The sequence below is a fragment of the Oryx dammah genome, unplaced genomic scaffold (assembly GCF_014754425.2).
Source record: "Oryx dammah isolate SB20612 unplaced genomic scaffold, SCBI_Odam_1.1 HiC_scaffold_13, whole genome shotgun sequence".
Taxonomy (NCBI): Eukaryota; Metazoa; Chordata; class Mammalia; order Artiodactyla; family Bovidae; genus Oryx; species Oryx dammah.
This window is the reverse complement of record NW_024070197.1, coordinates 54136921-54159708: the sequence shown is the minus strand read 5'-3', so window position 1 is coordinate 54159708 and position 22788 is coordinate 54136921. Positions and strand designations below refer to the sequence as shown.

The following is a 22788-nucleotide window of genomic DNA, read 5'->3' as shown; positions in this document are numbered from 1 at the left end:
CTTAATCTACATAGGCAAATAGGCCAAAAGTCTCAAGGGCGCTAACCCAGACAAGAGGAAAACATCTTACATGAACGTAAAGGAGACGGTGTACAACAGTCTTAGGCAGCACGTGAAGCTCCTACGGGTCTGAAAGTCAACAAGAACCTCCCCGACCCAAATGACCGACGAGGTTCTTACCCCGCATTTATGAAAAACCAGACTCGGAAGGGGCAGGAATCGAGGTCCCTTAAGATCCCACAGCAGGCTCCCCTCTGGGAAGCAGACCGAGAACCGCGGTCTGTTCGGAGGCTGAGGGCCCGGACCAAGCACGGTGTGACTCCGTCAAAGTTCACTTCAGATAAAGGAAGCGGGGAAGCTGAGCGACCACCGTGGCGTGTCAACGCGCAAAGAGGGCCAGGCGGGGAAACCGGCCGGCAGTCCGGCCGGGGCGAGCGGCGGGCCGGCGCAGCTCCCGCGGGCAGGCAAGCGGCGCACCGGCACGTCTCCACCGCTCGTCCTCCCCGCGCCCCCCCACCGCCACCCCCGTAGCGCCCGGTTCGCGCCCGTGCGGCTCCAGGGGCTCAGAGAGGCCCCGCCGCCGCCGCCCCCGCCCGAACAGACCCCCGCCCTCGGGGCCTCGAGGGCGGCAAACAAGCCACAGCGCGCGGGCGACAGGTCGGGAGGGCCAGCGGCTCTGGGGAGCGGACTTGCCTGACGTACCTGCGGCCGCCTCACGCTCGGGTCTGCTGGGCCCGGGATAACGGCGCCTCCGCCGCAAACACGCCTCGGGTCTCCATTCGGGGCTGTTTACTCCCAACTCTCGCGAGACTGCGCGATTGGGGCGGGGACACCGACGGCCCGGAACGCCGGACCCCGCCGACCGTGCGTGCCCTGCGTGCGCGCGCTGGACGCCGAGGTCCCGGGGCGGGAGGCACCCTGGCCGGAAGGGTGGAGGTCTCGCGACATTTGCGGCCCTGGGGCAGGGTCAGGTTGCTGGGACTCGGCCCCAATCGGGAGAAAGGACGATTGGAGTGGGCGGATGGGGGATTCACCAGAGCTTAGGAAACCTGTATGGCCCTCGAGCGGGCGCAGCCCTGCGGAGGACAGCCGTGGCGGAACAGCCACTGAACGTTCATATTCATCCAGTGCTCTCCTCCTGGGGCCTGTAGAGCCAGGTGCGGCGGCGCTCGCCCTGCAAACCTCTACCCGTTTAACCCTCGCTGCAGCTCAGATACAGGCGAGTCAAGTGCTTACTCAAGGCCGGAGGGTGCGAGTACTCACCAGACTCCCACCCTGACAGGCGAGACCCCGGCCTGAAGTCCGGTCTGCTGTACTCTTAACCCCTCCCAGCCTCGCCTGGACCACGGACGCCAAGCGGTGACCCGTTCTGAAGAAACAAAGATGAATGTATTAAACTCCCTAAAAGTGCGCCCCCCGCAAGTGTCTGGGTGGTTGAGATACTAAAATCACCACTTAATGTCTAAATGTTGAGCTGATCCACACTAGACATTGGGCACAACTAGGGGATGGAAAGGCTTTCCAGGTGGCGGCAGTGGTAAAGAGTCTGCCTGCCAATGCAGGAGACGCAAGTTCGATCCCTGGATAGGGAAGATCCCCTGGAAAAGGAAATGACAACCTTGCCAGGAAAATTCCATAGACAGATGAGCCTTGAGGGCTACAGTTCATGGAGTCGCAAAACAGTCGGACACGACTGAGCTGGCACGCAAGGGGGACTGAAAGCCTGTTTTAGGTCATGCTGATGACAAATGACGTCCAATGTCCTGAGATAAAACTGCTTGTATCTTGTTTGACCTTTCCACAGCACCCGGATAATGCCCCAATATTAGAAACCACAGCACTGCATATTCCTTTTAACAATATTTAACCAAACTGATATAGTGGAGAAACATAGAATCACCTACTAGCTTTTTGTGATCTTAGGCATGTTGTACCTCGGCTCTCTGGAACTCACCTTCCTCACCCAAAGGAGATATGAATACCTCCCTCAAAGGATGAAGGTTAAATGAAGCATACACATACAGACTTTGACACACATGTTCAATAAATGTGGTTGTACTCGACCAACCCACACCTGATCAGTTCTTCCTCACCTCCTGAGATCACATCAGTGTTAGGAACTTTCAGAGAACTTCTGACTCTTGCATTTGTAAATCCAGAGCACTCCCCTCCTACCACCACATAAGGGACTTGATCTTAAAATTAACTGCTGTTCTAATCAGGGTTCTTTTAACAACCCTTTAAGTCCCTATGCCATTGAATACAAAGCCCCACTGTTAGGAACAGAGGTAGGTGAGTGAATCGCAAACATCCTTGTCCTGTGACACTGAAAGGGAGAACTTTGCAGCTCCTGAGAGCCCTAAAAACTGCAGGGGGCCTGGGGCATGACAGGAGGTGGCCTGGAAATTTACCAAGGGGGGCTGAGCACCCCAGAATCCTGGTCTACCGGTTTTCAACCACTCCAGGTCTGGTAACTCCCTAAACTAACACTTCATGTGTATAATAAAGCATTTGTAATCCCACTGGAAGGTAAATCTTTATTTAACCTGAATGCTATTTTAAAGAGTAACAGTCCAGACACACAGACAGACAGACTGATTTCGGAATGTACACAGTGTCAAGACTCGAGATGCCATTTAACCCAAGTGTGCCAAGATTTTAAGTGAGGTGAAAGCAAAACAAAGCAAGATTCCTCAGAAGAGCTGTCTCTACTCACTGTCTCCCTTTTTCTTCCCGCTCCTTGAACTTGCTACCTTTCATCCCCACCACTCAAAGAAAAATGGATCATGGCAAAACCACCAGTGACCTCCATATCACACACATCAAGGAACAAAAATCGGCCTTTATCTTACTCAACCTGTCAGGAGAATGAGAGCAAAAAATCAATTCTGTAGTTTCAAGACTTGTGAGACATATGACTATGCACGATTTTCTGACTGATTTATCAGCTTTTAATGAATTACTGTCACAGGTGTTCAGAGATTTTTTTATAATTTTAAACTATTTGTTTCTATGGGGGGGGGGGGAATGTTTCTCTCTTTCCAAACATACAGACCAATACCTCTTCTAAAGGAAGCAGAAGCAACTGCTTTTATTGTTAAATTTTCAGGTCGAAGGTTGTTTCAAAGGTTTATTTCCCACATCCTTAATAAGAAACCCCAGCTACAGTCGTCCAATTATGACTCTCAAATGAGCGCTGGGAAAGATGAAACCTAAGGAAGATTCTTGGTTTTCATCTTTTGTGAACTTTGCACCGATCAGTATATTTACATACGTCCTGCCAAGAAGAGAATTTTAAAACATCACTGACATGGTTTACTTAGTCTCATTATGTAACAATGATCCAACATCTAATCTATAAGACACTGCTGTACCACACATCACCTTAAATATAAATATGGTATTTTTACATCACATCGCTGCTTATTATACGTCAAAGTTCAAGTCAATGTGGCATGAAGTCAAGTTTTCTCTAGTCTTAATGACCATCAATTAACTGTCAGGTAGGGAAACGCCAAATATGACAAAGGCTTCCAGCTAACGCCATCAAAGTTGTCACTTCCATGTAGAATCACTGGAATGTGACTTTCCACACTGCAGTTCTTCCTCTTGTGTGATGAAGACCTGATCTGTAGATGGAAGAGCTTCTGAATTTAACCTCTGATCCTGAGTCCAAGTCAGGTCTGGAAATACTAAGGCAATGTCACTGGCAAAACTGTGGGCATAAAATAAAAGCATGCTCAGGCCTCCTCGTAATGGATATCAGGAGTAAGCGATTCCATAAAAGTCCTGATTTCAATTAACTGGTTTCTGCATCAGTGCTGTAATATTAAACTCTGGATCTCAAATGTGCACATACTGTCATATTTGTCTAGTGATGTACAATTGTCAAAGCACTAGGTATGTGGTTCTCAAAAATGTTTGGCTTCATAAGACCTGAACCAAAAAGACTACACAGTAGGTTTCAGTGCAAACCCATATAGTGGTGGTTATTGGGCATTAATTATCTTCACACCAATGAAAGTGTTCACTATAACATACAAATTTGTAACATGAATCAAGAATGAGCTTCTGATTTCAAGAGATACAGTATGTCTTTTCACACACGTAATTTGTCCATATTTTAACTATTATTCTATAAATACTTGATATTTATGTCATTAATGCTACTGGGTGGAATAATATTATACAGAAAAATGTTTCACAACCAGGTATAAGAAGTTCTAGAGGGCTAAACTTCAGTTATAAAATGGGTCATAGGCTGAGAAGTCACTACTTATCCACAGTAACTATAAATCAAGAGATGACTGAGGGTCAGTCATCACATGTCCAAATCTATGAATGAATGAATTCCTTAGTAGATTAAAAAAAAAACAGAACATTGTTAGGTGATATTATGTCTGGCAAACCTACAGCACAAAATTAGGTGGCCTTGTTTAGTATGAAAAATAATAATGTAGAATTTTAATACCCCTTTCGGTGCCACATTAAGACATCTTGACGAGAAATCTTTTTTAAAGTAAACTACCAATAAATAAAGTTGCCTGGATGTACACAACATATGTACACACATGGTTCTCTAATTATCAGTTGAAGAGCAGCATTTCATATACAGAGAGCCAAACGACTAAAGCTACACAGTATAATACAGGTTTCCACTAATCATACCAGCAATCTTACCTAGAAAATAACACTTTTCAATAGTCTTTCCTGATGGACATTTGAAAACCAATGCTATAATTCATCTACTGACATAAATAATTTCCCTTAAGAAACATGTGAGACTGTAAGAGCTGACAAGTTATATCATATTTCAGTATCATATTACTGGAGCTCCTAGAACAACATAAATCACATAACTTCTGAAAAGTTTAAAAAACAAAAGCACACATCACATTTTAGGTTTCCTCTGTCAGTTCTCGTGCCATAGTCGGTATTCACTCTGTGCCTTCTGTGCGGCCCTGAAGGCTTTCCCACAGCACTCTTAAAAGGTTGGTTGTTTTGCAAAGGATGAGTCAAGAGTATGCTAAATAATAGGTCGTGGAAAAAAAAATGCAGAAGATAAATTCCATGTATCCCTCCAAATGTAGAATACTGCAGGCTCCCACGAGCTGGTCAAACTTTCCAACATCATCTGGCTTCACGCCTTGCAGGATAAGGCCTCCTTACGCAAAGAACGGTTGAGAATATTTGCTCCCCACACCCAGAGCCATTCAGGCATATACTGTGCGAAAAGAAACTAAAGATGAAAGAGAAAAGGATTACAAGGTTAGAATCCAAAGCCATCGACAACAAATTGCACAGATCAGCAATGATTTAAGCCAACAAACATCACCAATCACCTTAAATACAAAAGAGGAAAAAAACCTTAGGTGATGCTGCATTGAGTACCTGCTTTTGCACAAGACCCTATGCTAGACTCTCTGGGGAACAGAAATGGGATCACCACCCACTCACCCATTCCTCTAAGTAGGCAGGACAGACCTACATGCAGTGATACGATTCCATCTTTACTCAGTGTGATATGAATAGCAGATCATGTAGGTCAGAATTCCAAATCATCCCAGGAATAAAAGGCAGGTCAAAGAGCAAAATGCATCCATGGTCAGTACTGTGAGAGAGAACTGGGGTTTGAGGGGCAGGGTGGAGCTTTCTCTACTGACATTAAAACAGTGAATTTCCTCTTCTAGATGTCATGCAGCTGGAACTTTCGAATGTTCTTAACATAATAAATCCCACAGAAGAGAATTCAGTGACTGAACTGGAACCACTGAGATATGAGAATCAGAATTTACGATCCTCATCTTCCAGCATCAGGTTTCAATCAGATTCCCATGTATCTATCATTTGGAAAGGTTTAGGATGCCTTAACCTTAATTACGAGAGCTGAGCACACACGGCTGGTTACCTGGATGGAATGGGACCAGTATCCTGTGGTCCTTTTTGAAATGCCGAGGGTAGAAACAGCATGATGTGCGTACACTTTTGGGGAAGGCACCAACCACGGGCACTTGTGCAGAAAGCTGCCAGGGGTGGCCACGTTGGTAGCCACGTAGAATGGGATTAAACTCTGTACAAAGATTCCTTTGGAAGCATATTCATACTGCAATGCTCTGCTGAAGTGGTCTAAATAAGCCTGTTAAATAAAACAGGAGAGGGAAGACTGATTTTCTTGGGAACTCAAAAGAAATCAAGAGAGGAAAAAAAGACTTATGGTCATTTTGGGGAAAAAATACAGCACAAGCAAACATTAGCTGCTGACACAGAACTCAACAAACTAGACCAAACCACTGTGATAAATGTTTTCCTACATGACGACTTCACTTTCCACCTGGGAGTGGCTTACCTTAGACGCTGAGAATGCCGCCAGCTGGGGGGTGGGTTTGCAGCAGGAGCCGGAGGAGATGGTGACGATGGCACCCTTCTTCCTCTCCACCATCCCTGGCAGCACGATGTGGACCATGAGGCTGGCCGCAGCGATGTTCACGTTGACGATGTCCCAGAGCGTGTCTTCAGAGACCTGCGTGAAGTACTGCGGATAGGGGTAGAACACACCCACGTTGTTCACCAGGATGCCAATGTCTCTGTCCTGCAAGGCTTCCCGGATCATGTCGTAAATCTCACGGCCGCTGCTGAAGTCCGCCACTATGATGTCAGTCTCCACTTTGTAGGTGTCAGCTATGTCTTTAGCGACCATCTGCAGCTTCTCTTGGTTCCGGCTGATCAGGACGATGTTGAGCCCACGGCTGGCCAGCTCCTCTGCATAGGCCCTTCCAATCCCGTCCGTGGCACCTACAGGACAAGCCAGCAAAGGGAGCAAACTCATTGCATGGTGTGACCCTTAAAATGGACTTTAAATACCCCGGGTCTGGGTTTAATCAGAGACGGATTCACACTAGAAATAAGCTCACTTCTGTGAGTAGTCAGTCAAGCACAAGGTGGAAACCGTAATACAAACGACACAAGCTAATCAAATGCTCGTCCAGACACTCTGACAGGTAGAGGAAGCGCTGCTTTATGTTTGCCAAAGTGACTGTGAGACACAGTGGGAGACTGTTCTCAAAGCCTCATCTGGTCTCTGTGAGTGTCAGGAGGTACTGTCCTAGGAGACAATGGTAAATGAAAATGAAATTTAAAAGAAGAAAAGCATTTCTGAAAGTGGTACCAGTTTGTAAGGACACTTTCAAAACCGAGAGCAAGAAGGAAAAGCAAGCAGCAGGAAGGCAAGGCTGGATGGGGAACAAGAGAAGACAGAAGAACAAATACACAGACACACCAAGATGAGCGGTGAGAAAGGTGCACATAATCATAACAGAGGAAGTTTTATTTCTTTATCCCATGAAAACATGATTAAATTCAGTAAGTCCCTGAACGAAGCATCCAACTTAAAACACAGATCAAATGGGAAAGATGACTTCATTTTTAAATCAGGCAAGAACTGAAATCTCATCTCTTACCACTCACGACCGCCCATCTTCCATACTGCTTGATCAGGTCGGCTCTGCTCACCAGGCGCGGGATGAAATGCAACCTGATGAGGCTGTAGAAATCACAGACGACAGTGATGCTTTTTCTGGCCGTGTACCAGGCTCCAACCAAGGCGAGGGCTTCCATGTAGCAGTTGCAGGACCTGGCGATTTCCCTGTACAAGAGGTAGAAGCTGTCCACGGCAGCCATGGCGGCCTGCAGGGGCAGGAAGCGAGAGAGGTGGTCTTTGCTTAGTAACTGAAAGGAACACACACAGTTTGAGTGAAGAAGGACGTTTGAGACATCAGGGCTTAACAATTTTGCATTCAAATAACAGTAACTGTTCAAATGCATGTAGCCCGTGCATCCAGTCAATTTATGATATCATTACTTAACATCTGCAGCTTACAAAGTTCTTTCCATCCAAGAAGATTAGTCAACATGATTATCAAGAGTTACCAAATTCCTACTAAAATCCAGGCACTGAGCTCAATGTTATGGATACGACAATAAACACAATATGCTCTGAGCCCTAAGGAGTTCCCAGCCCAGCTTAGTGACAGGCACAGACTTTTTAATCCACGTAACAGCTCAGAGTAACGTTTCCTTCTTTTACTGAATTTATTTATGCAAAACCGGCAAGCACAGAGGACCTACTATCCCGGTAAAGACAAAGTATGAAAAATAGAGGCACTGTTAGGACACAGCCTTGGCCTCAAAGGGGGCTTCCTGGTCACTCAGACAGTACAGAAACTGCCTGCAATTCAGGAGACCAGGGTTCAATCCTTGGATAAGAAAGATCCCCTGAACAAGAGAATGGCTACCCACTCCAGTGTGCTTGCCTGGAAAATCCCGGATAGAGGAGCCTGGTGGGCTACAGTCCACAGGGTCTCAGAGAGTCAGACGGGACTGAGCGACTAACACTTCGGCCTCAAAGACCTTACAACTCACTTTGAGACAAAACTATGCTCTAATGCTCTTTAACGTAAATTGTATTATATATAAATAATGTTCATAAATGTATGTTTTAAAAAGAGATACTCCCCTAACCTGAAGACATGGTTTTCTGAAGTGACAGTGGCTGAGCACGCTTCATCTGGCTGGCCTCACTGGCACACCGCCATCCTTGCCTGGACCCTTGTGTTTGGGGAGAGAAAAGCCCAATATGACTCTTGCAGTATCCACAGCAAGCATCTTTACGTGCCACGTACTGGGATGGACGCTAAAGTTTCAAAGATGAAGCAAACGACTGCCTAGCAGGAGAGACTGACATCTAACGGAACAACTTAAAATGCCATATGAACTGGTGTGTATGTGTGTGCACCTGCAATCAGAGAGGCAGAGAAAGGCTGGGCACAACCAAGGCTGATAAACTTCCTTCTAGACCAGACCAGGGGAGTCACCAAGGCCTGAGCCCACCACGTGCTCTCATTGAGGGTCAGTTCAGTTCAGTTCAGTTGCTCAGTCGTGTCCGACTCTTTGCGACCCCATGAATCGCAGCACGCCAGGCCTCCCTGTCCATCACCATCCCCCGGAGTTCACTCTGACTCACGTCCATCGAGTCCGTGATGCCATCCAAACATCTCATCCTTGGTCGTCCCCTTTTCCTCCTGCCCCCAATCCCTCCCAGCATCAGAGTCTTTTCCAATGAGTCAACTCTTGGCATGAGGTGGCCAAAGTCCTGGAGTTTCAGCTTTACCATCATTCCTTCCAAAGAAATCCCAGGGCTGATCTCCTTCAGAATGGACTGGTTGGATCTCCTTGCAGTCCAACGGACTCTCAAGAGTCTTCTCCAACACCACAGTTCAAAAGCATCAATTCTTCGGCGCTCAGCCTTCTTCACAGTCCAACTCTCACATCCATACATGACCACTGGAAAAACCATAGCCTTGACTAGATGGACCGTAGTCGGCAAAGTAATGTCTCTGCTTTTGAATATGCTATCTAGGCTGGTCATAACTTTTCTTCCAAGGAGTCACCATCTGCAGTGATTTTGGAGCCCCAAAAAATAAAGTCTGATACTGTTTCCACTGTTTCCCCATCTATTTCCCATGAAGTGATGGGACCGGATGCCATGATCTTCATTTTCTGAATGTTGAGCTTTAAGCCAACATTTTTGCTCTCCTCTTTGACTTTCATCAAGAGGCCTTTTAGTTCCTCTTCACTTTCTGCCATAAGGGTGGTGTCATCTGCATATCTGAGGTTATTGATATTTCTCCCGGCAATCTTGATTCCAGCTTGTGTTTCTTCCAGTCCAGCGTTTCTCATGATGTACTCTGCATATAAGTTAAATAAGCAGGATGACAATATACAGCCTTGATGTACTCCTTCTCCTATTTGGTACCAGTCTGTCATTCCATGTCCAGTTCTAACTGTTGCTTCCTGACTTGCATAGGTTTCTCAAGAGGCAGGTCAGATGGTCTGGTATTCCCATCTCTCTCAGAATTTTCCACAGTTTATTGTGATCCACACAGTCAAAGGCTTTGGCATAGTCTATAAAGCAGAAATAGATGTTTTTCTGGAACTCTCTTGCTTTTTCCATGATCCAGAGGATGTTGGCAATTTGATCTCTGGTTCCTCTGCCTTTTCTAAAACCAGCTTGAACATCAGGGAGTTCACAGTTTACGTATTGCTGAAGCCTGGCTTGGAGAATTTTGAGCATTACTTTACTAGCATGTGAGATGAGTGCAATGCAGTAGTTTGAACATTCTTTGGCATTGCCTTTCTTTGGAATTGGAATGAAAACTGACCTTGTCCAGTCCTGTGGCCACTGCTGAGTCTTCCAAATTTGCTGGCATATTGAGTGCAGCACTTTCACAGCATCATCTTTCAGGATTTGAAACAGCTCAACTGGAATTCCATCACCTCCACTAGCTTTGTTAGTAGTGATGCTTCCTAAGGCCCACTTGACTTCACATTCCAGGATGTCTGGCTCTAGATGAGTGATCACACCATCGTGATTATCCAGGTAGTGAAGATATTTTTTGTACAGTTCTTCTGTGTATTCTTGCCACCTCTTCTTAATATCTTCTGCTTCTGTTAGGTCCAGACCATTTCTGTCCTTTATCGAGCCCATCTTTGCATGAAATGTTCCCTTGGTATCTCTAATTTTCTTGAAGAGATCTCTAGTCTTTCCCATTCTGTTGTTTCCCTCTATTTCTTTGCATTGATCACTGAGGAAGGCTTTCTTATCTCTTCTTGCTATTCTTTGGAACTCTGCATTCAGATGCTTATATCTTTTCTTTTCTCCTTTCCTTTTCACCTCTCTTCTTTTCACAGCTATTTGTAAGGCCTCCTCAGACAGCCATTTTGCTTTTTTGCATTTCTTTTCCATGGGGATGGTCTTGAGCTCTGTCTCCTGTACAATGTCATGAACCTCATTCCATAGTTCATCAGGCACTCTATCAGATCTAGGCCCTTGAATCTATTTCTCACTTCCACTGTATAATCATAAGGGATTTGATTTAGGTCATACCTGAATGGTCTAGTGGTTTTCCCTACTTTCTTCAATTTAAGTCTGAATTTGGTAATAAGGAGTTCATGTTCTGAGCCACAGTCAGCTCCTGGTCTTGTTTTTGTTGACTGTATAGAGCTTCTCCATCTTTGGCTGCAAAGAATATAGTCAATCTGATTTCGGTGTTGACCATCTGGTGATGTCCATGTGTAGAGTCTTCTCTTGTGGTGCTGGAAGAGGGTGTTTGCTATGACCAGTGCATTTTCTTGGCAAAACTCTATTAGTCTTTGCCCTGCTTCATTCTGCATTCCAAGGCCAAATTTGCCTGTTACTCCAGGTGTTTCTTAACTTCCTACTTTTGCATTCCAGTCCCCTGTAATGAAAAGGACATTTCTGGGGGGTGTTAGTTCTAAAATGTCTTGTAGGTCTTCATAGAACCGTTCAACTTCAGCTTCTTCAGCATTACTGGTTGGGGCATAGACTTGGATTACCGTGATATTGAATGGTTTGCCTTGGAGACGAACAGAGATCATTCTGTCGTTTTTGAGATTGCATCCAAGTATTGCATTTCGGACTCTTTTGTTGACCATGATGGCTACTCCATTTCTTCTGAGGGATTCTTGCCTGCAGTAGTAGATATAATGGTCATCTGAGTTAAATTCACCCATTCCAGTCCATTTTAGTTCGCTGATTCCCAGAATGTCGACATTCACTCTTGCCATCTCTTGTTTGACCACTTCCAGTTTACCTTGATTCATGGACCTGACATCCAGGTTCCTATGCAATATTGCTCTTTATAGCATCGGACCTTGCTTCTATCACCAGTCACATCCACAGCTGGGTATTGTTTTTGCTTTGGCTCCATCCCTTCATTCTTTCTGGAGTTATTTCTCCACTGATCTCCAGTAGCATACTGGGCACCTACTGACCTGGGGAGTTCCTCTTTCAGTATCCTATGATTTTGCCTTTTCATACTGTTCATGGGGTTCTCAAGGCAAGAACACTGAAGTGGTTTGCCATTCCCTTCTCCAGTGGACCACATTTCAAAAAGATCAGAACAGACCACAGTTAAACTACAGGGAGCTCAGATATGCACAAGCATGAGGGTATATAGCATTTATTAATATTATGTAAGAGAAAATAGATTTAAGCCAAAACCAAAATTTACATAATATTTCTGAAGTGGCCCCTCTCATAGAAATCTGTATAGAAAAAAACTAAAGTTTTTTCTAAAACTAAGAAAAAAATCCCTGACAGTAGCAGCAAAAATTGGCATAAGCTTAAGGAAGAACAAGTGAATTCCCTCCCACTCCACCGCAATGCAATTTGAGCTCAACCAAGGTCTGCAGAGTGAAGAAAACAAATTAACCTCTGGAATGGAACACTCTGTAAGAATGACACCACATTGGTTAACAGGCGCATGAAGTAACAAAAAACTACTGAATGTAAATACGTGTGTGTGTGTTGAGTATGCATATGAATGTGTAGGCCAAATTACAAACGAACAAAACATACGAAAGAAATATGATAAAAAACTGAAGAAACAGGCAGTAGGATTCCTAAATGCCCCACTGTCCTGTGCTGTGCTTAGTCACTCAGTTGTGTCCAACACTTTGTGACCCTATGGACTGCAGCCCACCAGGCTCCTCTGTCCATGGGATTTCCCAGGCAAGCATACTGGAGTGGGTTGTCATTCCCTCTTCCAGGGGATCTTCCCAACCCAGGGATCGAACCCGCCACTGCCACACTGGCAGGCAGATTCTTTACCACTGAGCCACCAGGGAAAGCCTCAGGGTCACAGTCCTCCACCTCAAAGGCGTCCCCTCTTTGCATGCTATGCACGAGCGCCTCTCAAAGCTTCCAGATGCTAGTGATGAGGCAGTGACAGGTCACCTCCCCGACGGTCCCCTGCCACACCTTAGCAGTACAGAGCCACATCCTGGGGGCAGGTGCTGGCTGGAAAGGCCCCTCACAGTCACACTGGCTGCTTCCCGGGACAGAGCTGATTCAAGATTCCCAGAGAAGTGACCAAAAACACAAGCTCCTTACAATGAAGAACATAAAAACTGAGACTCCGAGTCCAACATCCTAAGGTGGGAGTTCCTGAAATAACACTTTTATAGTGGACACGTGCCATCTGTCACACTTAAAGAATAGGCCATGAGGAAAGTAAATGCAAAACATGATACTTGTATGCACAGTACTTTTTGAACAAAATGTAATAAAGTTAGAAATAACATAACCATAAGCAAAAAACAAACAAACACTAGATACTTGGAACATTAAATCTATTCTTCAAAATAACAGGTGGGTATATGTCTAAGATGTTACAACAAAGTTTTTAGTAAAACACTGGACGCCACATATCAAGGTCTAATAGATTGGAGCCAAAGAAATACTTGTGGGGAAAAATGCACGGCAGGCGTGTCTGTAATAAGATTCCAGCTAAAAGGAGGTCACGTGTGCCTTGGGGAATGACCTCACCTCAAGGGGAAGCTGTGTAAAGGGAACTTCGACCCCTCTTTGAACACCATTTTTCTCAAGAATGTGAGACGGAAAAAGTCCAGAAAAGATGCCTGACTATGGCTAAGTCCTCAGTCTTTCTGCCCAAGTCATTCTCCCCAGTCATTCTCCACCTGCAGTCTCCTCTTACCTCCTCTGCCAGCTCTGGGCCTCCAGGAGCTGCTCTGCCTTCTCTTCAGGACAAGCTGCAAGCAAAAACAAACAGCGAATGCCTTTCCCTCACAGCTCAGCTGGGAAAACGTAACAAAAAAATTAGACCAAAGGTTTTAAAAGTTAAAGTAAAAATTCATGTGCCATGAATTCCAAACAGGCATTGATGCTGAAGCTCCAATACTTTGGCCACCTGAGGCAAAGAGCCAACTCACTGGCAAAGACCCTGACGCTGGGAAAGACTGAGGGCAGGAGGAGAAGGGGACGACAGAGGTTGAGATGGTTGGATGGCTTCACCGACTCAATGGGCATAAGACTGAGCAAACTCCAGGAGACGGTGAAGGACAGGGAAGCCTGGCGTGCTGCAGTCCATGGAGTTGCAGAGTCGGACACGACTGAGTGACTAAACAACAACTTAAGAAAATTGGAAAAATGTACACCAAAGTTGTCTAGTATGCACAGCTCAAAGAATAAAAAACACTCACGGGGCCACAGGACTCCACAAATCAAATCAGAGTCTCAGAAGGCCCAATGCCTCCTCCCTGGTCACATCCCCTTCCGCCACCCTTGGGGTAATCAGTCTCCCAGGTTCTGATGTAATCATTCCCTTGCTCTCTTCTTTCTTTGGTAAATAGTTGTATACCACCCTACCACAGATTCTGAAATAACAGTACTCTGTTTTGTCTGGTTTTGCCCCTTACATAAGGAATCAAGCCCATGTATCCTTCGGTGACTCGTGCCTCTCACTCAGGGCGGTTTTCCAGACCCAGGCACACCTCCACAGCCGCAGACCATAAACTCTCACTGCTGCACTGTCTCATGGCACAGACACAATTCGCATGTCCAGTCTACTGCTGATGGGTTGTTCTTGTTGGTTTTGACTTTACAACTATGAACAGCGCTGCTGTCAACGTTCTTGTGCATACACAAGAGTTTCTCAAAGGGACAGGCCCAAGAATCGAACTGCTGGGCCACAGGGCATCCATGTGTTCAACCAGATGCTGCCAAAGCGGCTGAGCCACTTTACACGCCCACCAGCAGCAAGTGTGAGCTCATGCTGCCTCCTCTCAATGGCTGGCAACATCCAACAGTTCACCTCCTGCCAAAGGCTGGCTGTGAAATGGGACCTCACCATCGTCTGCACTGGCATTTCCTGACTGTTAATAAGGCTGGCACTCCCTTCTGATGTTTATGTGCTGTTTGTGTTTTCTTATCTATGAAATGACTGTTTCTAGCTTTTGATCTTACTTCTTTTCAAATCAACTTTTTTAAAAATTTAATTTTTAAAAATTGTATTTCTTAATTTTGGCTGAGCCACACAGCATGCTGGATCAAACCCAAGCCCCCTGTACTGGACATGCAGAGTCTTAACCACTGCACCACCAGGGGAGTCCCCTTGTGACCTTCTTTCTATTGTGTTGTCTTTTCTTTCTTTCAGAGTTCTAAGTATTCTTTCTACATTCTAGATACTAGTCCTCTGTATGCTTTGTCTCTTTATATAACTGCTTTTGATGAAATGAATGTCTTAGTATCAACATCAACATAGTCCAATTTATCAATCTTTTTCCTGCATGGGTTATGCTTGTTACGTCTCATTTCAGATATCCCATCTTAGCCCCAGGTCAGAAAGATATTTTTCCATATTATTTTCCAGTTTTTTTTTTTTTTTTTTTTACAATTCTGCTTTTCAGACTCAAGTCTTTAATCCACCTGTGGCCTTGTGATGGTGTGAGGCTGGGGTCGCATCCATCTCTACTGTTCCTCCCCAGACCCTAGCATGGTGCTAGGTACACAGTATTTATTTAACAAATAGAAGCAAATAATGCCTTGTGTTCAAAGCTCAAATTTCACTCAGGTAGAAATAACTTGAGAAGCTTCTCCAACTTTGCATCAGCGCTTTGATGAAGCTGTTATTGGTGTATCATGTCTTTTTGGAGTTTCCTTACCTCCCTGTGCCAAGTTTCAGTATACCGCTAACATAAACTACATGGAGAGAGTCAAAACATGGGTGTTCTTGTCTAAGATCCAATACCCTTCAGTTTTAGGTCTCCACTTGTGCAATGGGAATTAAAACTATAACAGCATCCACTCCTGGGTACAGACCCAAGATAACTGAAGACTTGGTTTACACAAAAACCAGTATGGCTAAAAAGTGGAAACAACCCAAGCGTCCAACAACAGATGAATGCACAAACAAATGTGGTCTCTCCACATGATGAATATTATTCAGCAATGAAAAGAACAAAGTATGGATACATGATATGGACAACTCTCGAGAAGAGTATGCTGAGCCAAAGCAGCCAGACACAAAAGGCCACTCATTATATGACTCCATGTACGGGAAATGTCCAGAAAAGGCAAATCCAGAGACAGAAAGGAGAGGAGGGCTGCCACAAGACCGGAGTAGTGGGAAATAGGGAGTGACTGCCAATGGGGTGGGATTTCCTTGGGGAATGATGGGAATGTTCTGGAATTAAACAGTGGTGATGGTTGTGGACAGTGAACATGCTACTATGAACAGCGCACGTTTAAATGGCTAAAATGGTGAATTGTTATGTGACTTTTATTTCAAAAAAAATCTGCTTTAAAAACACAATTTGTTGAGCTCTATCTATGTTTGTGGAATATTACTGTAGTGATCACAACCACGGACTCAGAAAACAGACACAGACATCCTGGATTTGAACCCAGGCTCCCCATGTAAGAGCTATGTGTCTTGGGTGAAGTTACTTCATTACTTCACGGAGCTTTCCTTATATCACCTGCAAACATAGGGCTAATATTTCCTTCCTAAGATTATAATGAAAATTAAATCAGATCATACATATGAAGCACTCAAAGCCTGAGAACATCAGCGCTCAATAAACCTTGGCTATCAGCCACTGTAATTTAATGTTCAATAATGTTAGTTATTGTCTATTTGCAGCGCTCAGAGTTAAAATCTGGCTTTCTGCAAAAGACTCCACTAAGTGCTTTCTTCCTATCATGGCACTTCTCTCATCAACCCTTCCAGGCAGAGCTGTAATCATGCCCAGTTTACAGACATGGAAACTGAGGCTTACCGAAGTAAAGTGGCACAAGCAGGACTCTGCAGCTAAGAAGTGGGCGGTGGGAATTCAGATCAAGGTCTGTTAAAGTCCAGAGGCCTGCCTGGCGAACCCCACTCCGAGACCCCCAGGCGGGCATCCTGCTGACATCACCAAGCGGGCCGCTGGGTTGGGCTTCGCCGGGCTGCACGTTCCTTCGGAACAGCGACAGCCTCCCTGGTCCCCATAACCCTTCCCCTCCAGCACCCGGCAGGGCCCAACAAACCACGGCCGCTGGAGAGCTAATGGGGCCCTTTCTCCAAGAGCGCCCTTATTCTGAATTACTTCTCATTCAGAACAAAGACGAAGACAACAAACCCCACTCAGACCGAGTCCCTTTGGAAACGAGAATAAAGAAGCACAAATGGGTGCCTTTCAGAGCCTCGTGGGCAGCACCTAGGTCACGTCCGGGAAAGAGATGGGCCCGCGCTCGGGGTGGGTGGGGCCCCAGGTAGGCCGGGTCCCGGGGGAGGGGCGGGCCCAGAAGACGGACTCCTCATGGGGTGCAACGCCCGGATGGAGTTAGGGAAGAGGCGCTCCGGGTGGACAGGCCAGGAAGGAGGGGTGCTGGGGGCGGGAGTCCCAGGGAAGGGAGGGACGACAGGGCCCGAGGGTCCCGGGGGTCTCGGCAAGGAGGGCACTGGTCCCGGGGGGCGTGGTGGGGCGCAGAGCGAGCAGCCGGGCCGAAGCTCCGCCGGGCGCCGAGAGAACCTAGGAGGGTCTGGGACCCGGGGATGCGCGCGGGGGGCGCGGTACCTGCAGAGACGGCGCGGCCTCGAAGCTGGTCCCGCCAAAGACGCGCGGCCGCCGCCCCCGTCACCGCCGCCGCAGCAGCTCCCCGGGCCGCGCCCCCACGTGACCCGCGCACGCGCCGGGGGCGTGGCCGTTGCTGGACCCGCCCCCGGCGTTCCGACGTTCAGGCCTGCCCGAGTGTGCGTGTGCAGCGGTTGCCGTGGAGACCAGGGAAGCGTTGGGCCGCCAACGAAGCAAGCTCCGGTGGCCTGCTGGGCTAGGGGCCATAGCGATCCCGCAGAACCCTGCTCCCATTGCTACGGGGTGTTCGGTGTTTCCGAAATAAACATGCACCCCGAGGCCTCAGAGCCTGTGATGGACGGGGTAGCGGAGCAAGATTGCGCGCAGGAGCCTGGTGTGGAGGAGTCGGCTGGTGACCACGGGAACGCAGGCGAAGGTGGCCGCAAGAAAGGTGCCGACCACCGCCCCAGGGAGGCGAGGGGGGCGACGGGCTGTGCTCAGCACCACATACCTGGTCTTCACAGCCAGCAGTAACCGTAATAATAATAACAGGATCTTCCCTGGCTGTCCAGTGGTTAAGACTCCAAGCTTCCACTGCTGGTGGCATGGGTCTCCATCCCTGATCGGGGAACTAAGATCCTGCATGCCACAAGACGCGGCCAAAAACTAATAACAGCAGCGGCCCACACTTACTGAAGGTTGTGTACCCTGCACTCACCACATTCCAACCATAGGCCAGCCCTCTGCGGTAGGCTCTCCTCTTGCCAGGTCACACAGATAATTTACCTGGAACTTAAAGAAGTTAAAGAACTTGCTCCAGATTACCCTCAGCCAGTCAATGGTAGAACAGACTTATGCTTGGACAGTCTGACACCAAGAGCCCAAGCCCTCACCCAAGAAACCATTCCCCTCACAGCCCAACTTTTGAAAGTATCCCTTCATTGCCTTCACCACATAAGATCAAAGGCTCTCTCTCCCTCTGGATGGCAAGCTATGTCAGGGCAGACACCCCAAATGAACTGGTAATGTCCAGTCCAGTGCCTGATCTGTGGAGGACAGAATGAATGACGAGCTGTGTTTCTGGGATCACCGGGTGACTCCTCACCAAAGTTTTCCTGAATAGGCTTAGAAGATAGCCTCTCCTGTTGCTTGGCTTCAATCATAAGGGAAACCTTTTAGGGACTGATAAAGAAACTGCTTGATTTGTGTTTCATTCTTTGAACCCAGCCAACAGTTGTAAGCAATGACTGTCCAGGCAAGCCCTGTATGAGTTGCTATAAGGAAGCCATGTTGTGCCATGGACACACATATGTTTGGAGCAAGTTACTCTGGGTTCACACTACCCCTCTGCAACTTGCCAGTCTTATGGCAGTTTGCCCAGAGCTTAACCTCTCTCTAGGGCAGTCTCATCTTCTGCAAGCCGGGATAGTTATAATTAGAGTGACTTGCGTACAGTGGGTCAGTAATAAATGGTAGTTTTGGTATTAATATAACCAATCAATTATTTTATATATTGAGCACCTATTCTTTATTGGGCTTCCCTTGTAGCTCAACTGGTAAAGAATCTACCTGCAATGCGGGAGACCTGGGTTCGATCCCTGGGTTGGGAAGATCTCCTGGAGAAGAGAAAGGCTACCCACTCCAGTATTCTGGCCTGGAGAATTCCATGGACTGTATAGTGCATGGGGTCGCAAAGAGTCGGACACGACTGAGTGACTTTCACACTCATACACATTCTTTATTACCCTAAACCATCATCTGGTGCCTCTTGCCACTGGGCATTGTATGCAGTGGGAAATGGGGAGCTGTAAGACACAGTCCCACACACAGAATGTTTAATCTCTAGAGAGTCCGTAGGGACACCTAGAGAGCAGCAGCAAACAGCCCTGAAGAGTAAATGCATTGGGGGACTTTTCTGGTGGTCCACTGGCTCCACGCTCCCAACACAGGGAGCAGGTTCAATCCCTGGTCAGAAAACTAGATCTCACAATAGCACAACTAAAGATCCCACCTGGGATCTTCAATGAAGATTGAAGATCTCACATGCCACAACTAAGATCCAGCGCAAATAAATATTTCTAAAGATAAAGAGAACATTTCAGAAATATTTGATGTTTTCTCCCTACCCCACCACTATTTCTAGTCCCATTCTGTTTTCCCCTCTAGAATTTTGTGTGGGTTCTTTCAGTCATATCTGTCCCTCTCTTTCCCTATCTGTGCATTCCATTGCAAGGCAGAATAATGACCCATTGCTTTACGTAACCCGTCCCTGTGAATGGACATTTGTATTATTAACTGGTTTCAGCTATTACAGATAATGCAGAAGTGAGTATGTTTGCACAAATCCGCTTGTCCATCTGTACAAGAGGTTTTCTCAAAGATCTGCCTAGAAGTGAAATTCTCATAATCCTTAACAATGCTTTAAAAATTGTGATACATTTAAATAGTACTGATTCTACACTAAAGGCAGACAATTACTCATCAAGTTGAAGTAGAGGGAAATTTTTTTTATACGTCTTGCTCTCTACAGAACAAATCTCTTATCTTACAGAAATGAATGATCCTAAGGAAACATGTGTGGGTCCTTCGAACACTTCCTGCCTCAGTGAGCAGAAGCAGAGTGGTGACAGCTGGTCAGATGGTCGCTTAGCACACCAAACAGCCGACAAGGAAGATTGTGGCGCCAGGTACGTGGGTGTGCTGCCACCACTCCCCGTACACTTTTACACATGTTATGATGTTATGATCACCCCTTTGTCCAGATAAGGAAATTGGGGCTCATGAAGATTAACTAGACAGCCCCTTGTCTGAGGATTAGTAACAGAGTCAGGATGGTTAGTTAGTTATGCCTCTGTGGCATAACTAACTGCAATCTATTAAACTTTAATGCCAAACCTGGAGAGAGGCACACATTAGGAGTTCTTGATGACACAAAGGTATTTCCATGAGAACATACACTGCAATTTTTAAGAATGCTGAAAGTCACAATATTGGATGAGGCCCTGAAAGCTATAAACAAGCAAGCAGTGTCATCAGGCATACAGAAGGTTGTGGAATTTGGAGACAGAATGGATGTGGCAAAGAATTTACGGGATATATCTTACAGCTGACAAACTGAAATCAATTTCTCGTTCATGTTTTTCATTCGACAGAATGACTAAAAAGTTTCTGCAAAAGCTTTGCAAGCAGCACAAGCTTTACATTACCCCAGCACTGAATGATACGCTATATTTACACTATAAAGGTAAGGATCGGGTGGAGGAGGTACCTTGTGTCAGATGGAAAGACCCTAGCAGTATAAAGAATTACTCACAGGGATCATCTAGAGTTCTTACATTTAAGCAGAAATTTCAAGGTTTAGTGGAGATGCATGGGAAAGCAATAACATTTCTTGGAAGAGTCTTACATGACTAGAGTTTATATGAGCTCCGGGGACGGCATCTTTTATTTGTATTTGCTAAAGGCCTCATAGTTTCCCAGACCACTAACTACTTGTAAATCTCTGCAGTTGGGAGGGACACATTGTGAAGGACTGTGGTGGTGTCCAATGGTCACACGTCAACTTAAGTTCAGGTTCATAGACAGGGCTCTTCCTCGCAGTGACAAAGCAGAGCAATAACTCCCAGTTGATGCTGAAATTTGGGACGGTCAACCTGCTTCACTGGGCCATCCACATGGCCCTTTATTCAGTAAATGTTTACTGAGAGCCTTCTATGGGCCGGCACAGGGTGCAGTGCTGGAGATACAAAGATGGATATGCTGAGGATGCTCTTGGTGTCTTGGGGGACAGGTCGGCCACCATGAGGAGATTCACACTGTGCCAGGGAGATTCATGGAGGGCTCCAGCCGCAATATCCTTTAAAGGTGGGGAAGGACCCCTAGCTGGTCTCCTCACATCCACCTTGCCCCCTCCCAAATCCTCCACTCAGTGTCTAGGTGTAGCAGTGATGAGATGACACAGGAGGGCAGACCCCAGGGGACCCATATTTAAGAGGTGGGAAGAAGAGGACAACCAAGAGGTGCCTATATTATCTACTGCTGCCTAGCAAATTAACCCCACGCCTACCAACTTAAGAAATTATTATTTGATACTATTTCGGAGGGTCGGGACCTGGGAAGGAGTTAGTCAGGTGGTTCTTCCTCACCATTGCTTTCGCCCTTTCTTCATCAAAACTTTGGGTTTGGGACTTCCCTGGTGGTCCAGTGGCTAACATCCTGCACTCTCAACACAGGGCACCCGGGTCCGATCCCTGGTCAGGGAACTAGATCCCTGAACATGCCACAACTAGGACCCAGCACAGCCAAATAAAATATATTAAATAAAAAAAAACCCACAAACTTCTGGTTAAAACTTTTCAGGCAACCAAATGACTTTCAAAGCATTTGGCAACAGCAGATGAACCGTGAAGTACAAATCTATAACGAGTTACTCAAGGAAACAAAAATGTTGGATTTCCTCTCCTTAAATGTGGCTCATAAAACTGAGCCATACCAGAAAGCAAGACCCGAAGTTTGCACTGGCTTCAGGTAGTGCTGGATTTTCTCACCGCATGTCTTCACGAGGCTGCCTCTCCCCCGTCTGAAGCCCTGCGTTCCCTTGTGCTCATTCATTTCAGGCAGGGCACCTGCCTCACTCCCACCCACTCCCAGGCGAGAAGGGAAGTTAGGCTCCACCCTACCAGGTTGGCAATTCTCACAGAAAGTTACCTCTTTCCAGTAGAGCCAGCCAAAGCTCTGCAGGGTTCCGAAAGTTGGCCCCACATGGCTCAGCACGACCAGCTCCCTGCAGAGAGCCATAGGGCAAGGGTCAGGACGGGGTATTCTCAAAGAGGCGGTGGTGTGCCTGAGGAGGGATGTGTGGATGCTAGGCGTGTGTGCCTGCGTGCTGAGTCGCATAAGTCATGTCTGATTCTTCGTGACCCCATGGACCCTAGCCCACCAGGCTCCTCTGTCCATTGGATTCTCCAGGCAAGAATACTGGACTGGGTTGCCATTTCCTTCTTCAAGGCGAGTAGGCATAAAAGAGGGTGAGACCTGTGCCTCTGTGTGTGTGTGGGAGCCCAACAAATACCCCCTTCCTTCCCACCAGGCTTTGACCGCATCGAGAACCTGGAAGAGTACACGGGGCTGCGCTGCCTCTGGCTGGAGTGCAACGGCATCCAGAAAATTGAGAACCTCGAGGCCCAGACGGAACTGCGCTGCCTCTTCTTACAAGTGAACTTGCTCCGTAAGATTGAGAACCTGGAATCTCTGCAGAAACTGGATGCTCTCAACATCAGCAACAACTATATTAAGACCATCGAAAACCTCTGTAAGAAAGACCTGCCGCCTCGGCGGCGGTGGTGATGGTGTGTG

The 22788-nt window shown here is 46.7% G+C and overlaps 3 protein-coding genes across 5 annotated transcripts in view; 1 reads left to right on the top strand and 2 right to left on the bottom strand.

The window, feature by feature from the left end:
* MBTPS1 (membrane bound transcription factor peptidase, site 1) overlaps positions 1-903 on the bottom strand; it is a 45222-nt gene extending 44319 nt beyond the window's left edge. The window contains exon 1 of one of the 2 annotated variants that reach the window (XM_040253999.1): positions 703-903. The gene's annotated coding sequence lies outside the window, so the exon portion shown is untranslated. The remainder of the gene's footprint in view (positions 1-702) is intronic. The other variant, XM_040254000.1, reaches the window with a different exon arrangement.
* A 1614-nt stretch (positions 904-2517) lies between these two features.
* On the bottom strand, positions 2518-17553 carry HSDL1 (hydroxysteroid dehydrogenase like 1). Of its 2 annotated transcripts, XM_040253998.1 has the most exons (6): positions 17437-17531; positions 13575-13629; positions 7458-7683; positions 6347-6792; positions 5909-6136; positions 2518-5239 (listed from the first exon to the last, which is right to left on the bottom strand). In XM_040253998.1, the coding sequence occupies exons 3-6, from the start codon at positions 7675-7677 to the stop codon at positions 5141-5143; spliced, it is 993 nt and encodes a 330-aa protein (XP_040109932.1). In that variant the 5' UTR covers positions 7678-7683; positions 13575-13629; positions 17437-17531; the 3' UTR covers positions 2518-5140. The 2 variants fall into 2 exon arrangements, with proteins under 2 accessions (XP_040109932.1, XP_040109931.1); XM_040253997.1 differs by lacking the exon at positions 13575-13629 and having other exon boundaries at positions 17437-17553.
* Positions 17554-17657: 104 nt separating this feature from the next.
* Positions 17658-22788, top strand: part of DNAAF1 (dynein axonemal assembly factor 1) — a 24797-nt gene continuing 19666 nt past the window's right edge. The window contains exons 1-4 of the mRNA XM_040253996.1: positions 17658-17884; positions 19985-20120; positions 20586-20677; positions 22523-22744. Of these exons, the coding sequence (XP_040109930.1) occupies positions 17761-17884; positions 19985-20120; positions 20586-20677; positions 22523-22744 (574 nt within the window). The 5' untranslated portion in view covers positions 17658-17760. The remainder of the gene's footprint in view (positions 17885-19984; positions 20121-20585; positions 20678-22522; positions 22745-22788) is intronic.